Below are 8,969 nucleotides of genomic sequence, written 5' to 3'. Positions count from 1 at the left end.
TTTTGTGGAACCGTGAATTAAACTCAGGCCCTTGTGCTTGCCAAGGAAGTGCTTATTCCACTGAGCCATCTCCCTGGCCCCGTTTACTTGGATTTTGTACAACTAGAAGTACATTGAAACACTTATTGAGTGGAAGTGACCAGGGTGTCACCACACTTCCACAAGGCAACCTGCCATGGGAGCCCTTGCCATGGTCTACTCCAGTTAGTGCTTTTCATCTCGTTAACCCAGCGCGCAGAGATTTAAGGCTCAGGGGTGCCTCAAGTTCAGGTGTCTGATGCAAAGCATGGAAGAGCTTGGAGGACACAGTCCTTTCCATTACCTTTAATTCAGTATCCTAAGAGTTAAAAGAAGCACTAGATTCATCACAGTTCCATGCACATGCACAGTAGTTGTTGGCCACCTAACTTCCAATGCATGTCCAGGGGGCCCAGTGTACTGGGAAGCAGTCACAGGACTGCATGGCAGCTTGGGTTCTGAGATCACAGTACTAACAGTTACTCTGTGCAGCTTTTTGGTAGTGGTAAGCAGGAAGAAAAGATGAAATTTAAAAAAGATATCTAGGAAGGTAGCTACTTTAGTCATATTTAAATTAATCATGATGTTTAAAGCCAACAGCAGAATTTAACCTACAGAAGAATGACAGATCAAGTAGGTTCTATATAAAGAAAATTCAAAACTTAAGAATTAAAATTATTTAATTTTATATATAGCTTTTTCCATCGGATTCTCATTCATGCTAAAGCATTTAAATGCTAGTGAGCATGGAATAGTCTCAGTGAGATGCCTCTATATAAAAATTTGACAAGTCAAAGGGCAGGTAGTTATTTCTTAGTTGATCAAAGCACAGAGATTTGAACTTCATAGTTACTTTTGCTTACTGATTCTATTTTATTTTATTTTGTCATAGCGGTTTGTATATTAATCATTTAAATTCTGTTTTATAGGAGGGGTTCAAAATGGGACTAACTCTGGAAGGCACAGTGTTTCACTTGGACCCAGTAGACAGTAGGTGCTGACGACAAGAAGGAGAGATGCTGCCTCTTGTTAAATCCGTCTATGTCCATATATGTTATGCATTATTACTTTGAGACAGGTGTATAAATGTACCAATATATTTTTGAACATCTTAATGTTTTAAAGACTATTGCAGTGAAATTCCTTCACATTCAGTGTTGATCTCTAACTTTTATTTTGAAAGCAACATAGTGTAGTGTGTATATCTTATTTTGCTTTTTGTTTCTATTGTCAGTGGACTTTTAATTTAAACATCAATCATCCCAATGATCTGCTTTGTCTGTAGTCTCAGTAATTAGCATTTTGAAATTTGAATTCATTCTTCAGGCTGCTAGTTTATTTCTGAGGTCCCCAAAGCCATACCTGAAATGATAACTTTTAAAATTCTGAAGAGACATACCAATGCCAAACTAAACATGTTCCATTTTCAAGCCAATGCAAATGTCACTGTTTACTAGATAGATGTCATTTTACATATAGAATGCTGTTCATGTCACTGGAAAAAAAAGCTAGCTTTCCATGCCACTTCTTCACTAATTTTTAGTCAATAAAATAAACATGTACATTCTAATAATTAAATGTATTTAGAATATAAGCAAATACAAGGTAATGAAATCATGTTATTAAAAGACTCAAATGTTTATTTTATAAATGATGATTGTGGAAAACATTTATTGTTAACAAAATTGTTTAAAAAAATCTCATTTCTAATGTATTGTAACATTACTGTAAAATCTAAACATCATCTGATCTGATCTTTCCTTTAAATGTATTTGAAATGAATGCTGTGTACAGGTATCATACCTATTATGCAGACTTACTTTACCAAATATATTTGTCCTCTCTAAATATGGACTATTTTCATATATTCTTCTTTAATAATGATATTTGTTCCTCACCAAAGTTTGTTCTGTGATGTCACACTGGTTTTCTAAAGTATATGGCAGTAAAGTATCAAAACATTTAGCAGCATGATTTATTTGTTTTGTTGAAGTTGAATCTCATTTTTCACAGAACTCAAGTTTCTCCTCAGCTTCATCGTCGATGTAAGCAGTAAAATTCTCTGGCTGCTCGTCCTTGATGTGCTACTGGAAGCTGCCCATTAAAAATACTTGCTGTCTATATCTTAGCCCAGTGTGTAACAGGCTAACTATAGCTCTGCAACAATTTTACAGTTAAAATTTCTAATATGATGTAGCAGTTTTACAGAAAAACACATTATAAATATGTGGGCTTAGCTTGGATCTAACCATAAAAAATGGATAGATTATTTCACACATGAGAATGTTTTTCAAACACTAAAGGTACATTTTCGCTAGGAAAAGTCAAATATGCTTATGCAATATTATATTTGTGTGTATCTCCACAATGTTCTATGGTATATGCAAGCCTTCTGTTTGTGTTATTAGAAGTTGTGCCCTAGAGGGTCGTGTGTGTTTCATAAGGAAGAGTCTTTATAATTCTGTTTGTCAAATAGTATTTTGGGATTTATATAATGAGAATGTTTTGAAGCCATATATGGCTTATTTTTAACAGATAGAATTTGTATTTTTATTGTACTTTAAAAAGCTTTATGTAATAGGTATATATTTAGTGACCATTTATTGTCAATGGTAACACAATAGAGTACTAAGATGATATTTCAATATTTAAGATATGTTACTTTACCAGTTTTTAATGGTAATCAATTCTGCAACTGGCATGATTAAATAGTATGTAATCGGTCATCAATTATGAACATTTATTTCACCAGTGCATTTTTATGATGATCTGGTTGAAAACCGTATTTCTATGTAAACTCAATGATATGTTTGATTTTGCTGAGAATAAATGATTTTAAATAAATTAAATTGTATACCTTACTCATTAAATAATCTCCAGACATCCTGATGTTATATACATACACGATAGGTTTTCTTGGTCATAAGTTAGATGGAGAGAGATGGGGGGGCTCTTCACTTTGTATTTCTTACAGCTCAGACACATTTTTGCTTTGTGGGCGACATTATTCAGTGGTGAAAACATCAACGTGGTCCTTCTGATGAGAGCAGTCATCATTTAATGCCTGTCACCAGAAGCATCTGGTATAACAATCACTTTATGTAAATATCACTTTGCAAAATTGCAGGCTCTTTTAGCCAAGTAAAAATGTAAAGGTTATCATGGCTGCTATTTTTTAAAAGTGGGTTTGGAGTAGGATTTGGGCCGTGGCTAGCTGTGTAATCAGGGAAGGCTTTGCCCTTACCCAAAATGTGGTGCTCTACATTTTAGAGACACCGCTCTCACGGGGACAGTCTTCACATGCTGAACAGCTCATCGATTGATTCAGTAAAATCTACTTATTACTTACTTTAGGTGAATAGGTGTATTACTCTTAGCATATAAGAAAATATCCAGTGAGTGCTACCTGATGCTGTTAAATTAATAAAATCACTGCTTTAGTTTATGGTCATTGAAGGAAGAGTGAGAGAAGTACATGAGTTCATAAATGAAAAGCACTGGGTGTTAAGATGCCCTGTGAACTGAGCCTTTGCCTGGGAGCATTTGAATTTAGTTTTGTTTAGAACAGCGTACTTTGAACTGCCGAGTGTCTCAGTGTCAGCTATCCAGTGGACAGTTCAGCAGCCTGGTAGAAGGTCAATAGTGTTCTTCACTTCTTGTTTCTTATATTTTGGATTATTTTCCCCATAAAACGTAAAAGAATCCATTTTAAGATAGAATTTCTGATGTATTACCTTTCTAAATGCTGATTTTCTTACTCTTTGTGATACCATAACTAGGAAAAAGCTGACTGCAAGTAATTTCTCCTCCAGGATTTTCATCTTTATTTTCAAGTTCAGGATTTACTCATGATTTTGGATTTTAGGCTCTGATAATCTGGGACTCAATTTTGACAACTAAATCTCAGACTCCACATAAATTCCACCTTAATGTAGGCAGCAGCTTCTGATATGGGTATGCCCATAAGCCTGTAGGTCTCAGAAGGGTGTGTCATCTACCTCCAAGATAATTTCAGGCAAATCTGTCAGTAACCTGTCCTTTAATGCCTTCCTGGGAAAGTTGCCACAAACTTTAAGTCCGGTCCATATCTTCCACGTTGCTACCTAAGGTCCAAGTTAATCTACTGCATGAATTCCTGTGTCCAAATGCATCATTTTTCTTTAATTCATCCAAGGTAGATTTTTTTTTCAAGTGAAATTTTTTTGAAATATGGATGTATAGTACCAAGAATGAAACTCATGACCTTGCACTTGTCAGCCAGGCGCTACACCACTGAGCTCTATCCCCAGTCCTGGATGTTCTTTAAGTATCAGACTGTGTTGTGTCTTTCTAGATTCACTTTTCCCACTCTGTGGGCTCTAGCAGCACTATTTTCCAAAATCATAGTGCCATAATATACAAAAAAGATGAAATACCTAAGAAGAAATTGATCTCAAGGGCTCATTTTTATCTTTCTGACAACACATGATAAATCAAATGGCCAACTTTCTGGTTTCTTTGTTTCCAATCAGTCATCATGGTCATATGTTCATAATGTTACAACAGAAATTTGCAGTAACTCGTTTTCCTTTATTTGCCTTAGCTACATTTTCTGGTTTTTGTTCAGAGACACATGCAAATCTTACTGACCCCAAGTCCTCCACATTGCAGCCGACTCTTGGTCACTTTAGAACATGTGTTAACACTTTGACGTGTTGCTCTTTTCGTCTCAGTAGATCTGGCTAAACAGTGTAGGAATCATAAAGCATTCTTTGAAATCTATTGTACGTATCTGTGTCTCTGTTAGAAACTTGCTGAAATCTCACAACACTTTCTTAGCACTTGGACTTAACCAGCTTGCCATTATTGATGTATTTGAAAAAAAAATCAATATTATCTTGGAAACATCTTCTTAATTTAATTAAGTTTCCAAATAAGCTTTTGTATTTATTCTTCAACCATCTTTCAGGAAGGATTGCCTGACAGTTTTGTATTCTCTTTGAAGTCAAACTTACACTTTACTTTTAAGCATTCAGAAAAAAAAAGTTTGATTATTCTTTTAGCAAGCTTCTTGCTAACCATGTAAACTCAAATTTCTTATGCTTAGCTAGAAAGAAAAAAGTCAACATGCTTTCTAAATAAATCTTCAGAGAACGTAACCATTTTCTCCTCCTCAATGAATTCTTCACAACTATTACAACTTATACTATATAACAATAATTTGCTAAATGAAGCTCATGATAGGTAATCTAAAAGCATGTAGCAACCACCATAGAATCATACACGAAGGAAACCTGGCCCAATTTAGTAAAGAAAACAAAAGAATACTTATTGAGCCTCAAAGGGCTATGAGAAAATCAAAGATAAACACTATGCAATTAAGGAGCATTCCTTGCACTCAAAGGGATGGAGAATTACATTTGCTGAAGTTGTGTATTAAAGAATGATAGTTAAAAGCTCAAACTGTGACTTTGATTTCAATAATATGGGTACATAGTTTTCATTGATTTTTAAAAAAGTTTTAATTTCACTTATGTTTCTATTGTCCTCTTCGAATGAGGACTCACAAGAACATGCTGGTCCCTTCCCAACTGACTTCTTCCTCCCCTCCGTCTCGCCGGGCTGCTATGTTCTGGTCTGTTGCAAAGGTCACTTGTTCCAGTTGAAATAGCTGTCTGGATGGCCTGGAAACAGTCCAGATTCTGGTTCTTTCCTGCAAAGATAGATGTTTGCTTCTTGGCTACACTGTGAAAGAAAAAATACTAAAGAATTTTCTGGCTGCATTTCCTAACTCTTATTTTAAAAATTCATATAATGCTGGATTCCATTTATAATTATCATTTCCCATTGCTTTATATTTATTTTACCTTTTATATACCTCTAAAAGTCACTTGCTTGCCATTAGTATCATGAAATAATTTAAGAGGTATTTGTATATCAGAAGGGTAGAAAAGAAATGCTAGCAGAGTCACGAAGTGCCACTGTCATTTGCTCCTTTGTTCACATTCTCTCACACATACTCTATTGAAGTAGACAGTTCTGCATTTTTTTATTCATCTTTTTATTTAAAGACAAATCAACTAGAGTTGTGTGAGAGGGGAAGGAGTCAGAAAGTGAGGGGATCATTGTAAACTGCAGCGATTTCAACTTGCTGACACATTACCAAGTGTCTAGAGATGCTGGCTATTTCCCGTGCTAGTTGGACCATTTGGGGGCCAGCAGGTAAGAAGAATGATGCAACTGTGCAAAAGGTGTTGCCTGAACTGATTCCTCCTACATGGCTTTACATTTCTTCTTTACATAAAAAGAAATAAAACAAAAGTACCTGAAAATATATTGCCTTTGTTTCGTGATCTTTTTCCATCAATAGCAATTAGAAAAAGAAATATTACTTGTGCTTTAAACAACCTCCTTGAGTTTTAAAATTTGTAATCTTACTTGAATTTTTAAGTCATTCCTTAAAAACAACTTTAGTCGAATCCATAGTAAATCCTTGGAATAGCATTTAAAATTCCGTGTTCTGATATTTTGGTTGTACTTAACATTTTAGGTTGATCTTCAACTTTGGGAAAGTGAAGCAAAGTGTTGTCTCCAGAAGTTCATAAATATTACCTATTCTTGGCATAAAAAAAGAAGAAAATCCCCCAGTAAACCTAAGAAAAACTGTCCAAAAAGGTATTTCATATCATTTGGCATATAAACTAGTTGTGTATAAACCTAAAATCAATGACTCTTAAGTAAAAACAGCATGATAGGTAAAAGTAAAGATATATGTAAAGAAGGATAGTGATTACAAAACTTCATCAATCTTTGCATTTCTTTACTATCAAACATCTTGTATGGAATTCTATCTCTTCATAATCGTCAAACTAGAATGCAAAGGCAAGCACTACTCTAAGATTCTCAAACCTTCTTGCTGCTAGGGATATATTTAAAACCAGCTATTGGAATAGATTTATACTAGAAAAATAGGACCTGTGTCTCTCTTAAATTATTAATGGCTGGCCCCTTTTTCAGGGTAGTGTGAAGAATGATGCATGTCCCAAAGGGGTTCAAAGTCTTCCCCTGTTCAAAGTAAAGGCTAAACTTGAAAATCCTAGCAAAACTAATGCTCAAATGTATAAGGTAATACTACACCAAAATATCAAGGCATAAGTATTTTGAAATTTGCTCACGTGCATAGAAATATATTGCCTCACAAAGAGTTTATTGTGCATCTCAGTTTTATAGGAGCCTGCCTGTGTGTGCTCCAGCTTTATACTAAAGCTCCATATGTAGGAATGGCAATGTAAGGATACTTTCTTGAAACAGATTCAAGTAAAACTTGGCTTTGTCATCTTGCATTACATTCTTTTGAGTGGCTTTTTGGTAGTGTTTTTCTTATTTGGTTTACCTATGAAGGAATGGAAATGCAGAGAAAATAAGAATTTCCCAGTATGCCTGTTAAATCTTCCAATGTGCATTTCTCATCTCTCTGCCTGCTTCTTCAAGCCTTAATCATGGAGTGCAGCTACAAAACAGCTGGCCTAGGAAACCACAAGGGGTTCAAGTATTTACTTCTGCTACACAATTTGATGAAACTTTTGCAAACCTCTGGGGAAAAAAGCTTATGAAAAAGAAACATAAAATGCATCCTTCTTAGTGAGCAGTTGATTTTTATAAAGGAATCAAGAGTGTCTATCTGATCAAGTAAGATTGATTAATTAGCATCTAGACAGAAAATGAAGTCAAGGAGTCCATGGAAAATCATGAGTCATCTGACCTAGTTGAGTTTATTTAGAACATACACACACTCACAAAAATGTGGGATTCCATGAAAACCAGATTGTTCCCTCAACTAAAAAATTAGAAGGTCAAAGGAAAATTAGACAAATGTCAAAAAAGCTATGCATGAAAATTGTTTTACCATTTTTACTTTCAGATGTTAGTCTTTTCCATAGTATTTCTGATCATATAACATTTAAATTAACTTATATCTAGTACCAAGAATAATTTGTTTAACAATTACCAGGGAAATTATAATAGTGAATTTATGTTGTGGATATTGATAGAGAGAGAGTTCAATGTACTTGCTCTTTAAAAATGCCAAGAAAGACTAAAATAAACACATTGATTCACTATTGTTCATGAGAATAGACAATTTAAAGTGGAGAAAAATATCAGCTGTATTTCAAAAGGTCAGCTGTGATGACATTTCAGAGGAAAACTGAAGTCATATTTTTTACTACTTAAAACAGATGCTTTATGTTAAAATACTTCTCTGATGAGGTCTTTCGGTGCCCACTGTAGTCTGCTTTTCTGAGTGGATGTGGATGGAAGAAAAATAAAACTAATTGTGGTTTTTCTTATCCTTCACTGATACATTTGTGTGCCTCAAATGTGTGTGTGTGTGCATATATATATATATATATATATATATATATGATGGCCAAATAAAATTTCTGCATGCTGGCGGTTTTACTGAGACTACATATCCTTTCTATCATTGAAAGAAAGCTGTGTCTGTATGTCTGTCTAACCACCCATCCATCCATCTGTCATTTATCTATATCATCAAAAACCTATCATCATCTATCTACTTATCATCTGTCTGTCTGTCTATACATATATTCTGAATTTGGTCTAAGACAAATGTTCAAACAGCTTGAGATACTCATTTTGGAAACATGTTAGATGCACATTTTAACAGTTTCAATTCCTAAAACCAAAAATCACCAAAGGAAAATGATACAAAAAATGAATATACATTGGCAAGGAGAATGTTTATTTGTGTCTGCCAAAACTTCAAGGTTACTGCTGGAGATTATGATGTGTCCATGTAGCCAGGAAGGCCGCCGTGAGACAGACAGCCTTTTCCATTCAGCACTCATTGTAGCGAGCCTTTGGTGTGTGCGAAACCACAACCGCATCACTGGGAACCAACTAACAGCAGTGTGCTGGAAACACTGCAGTCAGACTGCTAATCACGGCAG

At 34.8% G+C, this 8,969-nt stretch overlaps 1 protein-coding gene across 1 annotated transcript in view; it reads left to right on the top strand.

Moving 5' to 3' along the window:
• The window catches only part of Gulp1 (GULP, engulfment adaptor PTB domain containing 1), a 287,228-nt gene extending 284,372 nt beyond the window's left edge, over positions 1–2,856 (top strand). The window contains exon 9 of the mRNA XM_004628630.2: positions 948–2,856. Coding sequence (XP_004628687.1) covers positions 948–1,019 — 72 coding nt within the window. The 3' untranslated portion in view covers positions 1,020–2,856. The remainder of the gene's footprint in view (positions 1–947) is intronic.
• The last annotated feature ends 6,113 nt before the right edge of the window (positions 2,857–8,969 follow it).

Source organism: Octodon degus, unplaced genomic scaffold (assembly GCF_000260255.1).
Source record: "Octodon degus isolate 3935 unplaced genomic scaffold, OctDeg1.0 scaffold00025, whole genome shotgun sequence".
NCBI classification, from domain to species: domain Eukaryota; kingdom Metazoa; phylum Chordata; class Mammalia; order Rodentia; family Octodontidae; genus Octodon; species Octodon degus.
Note: the sequence above shows the minus strand (reverse complement) of the source record. Positions and strands in the feature narration are given on the sequence as shown.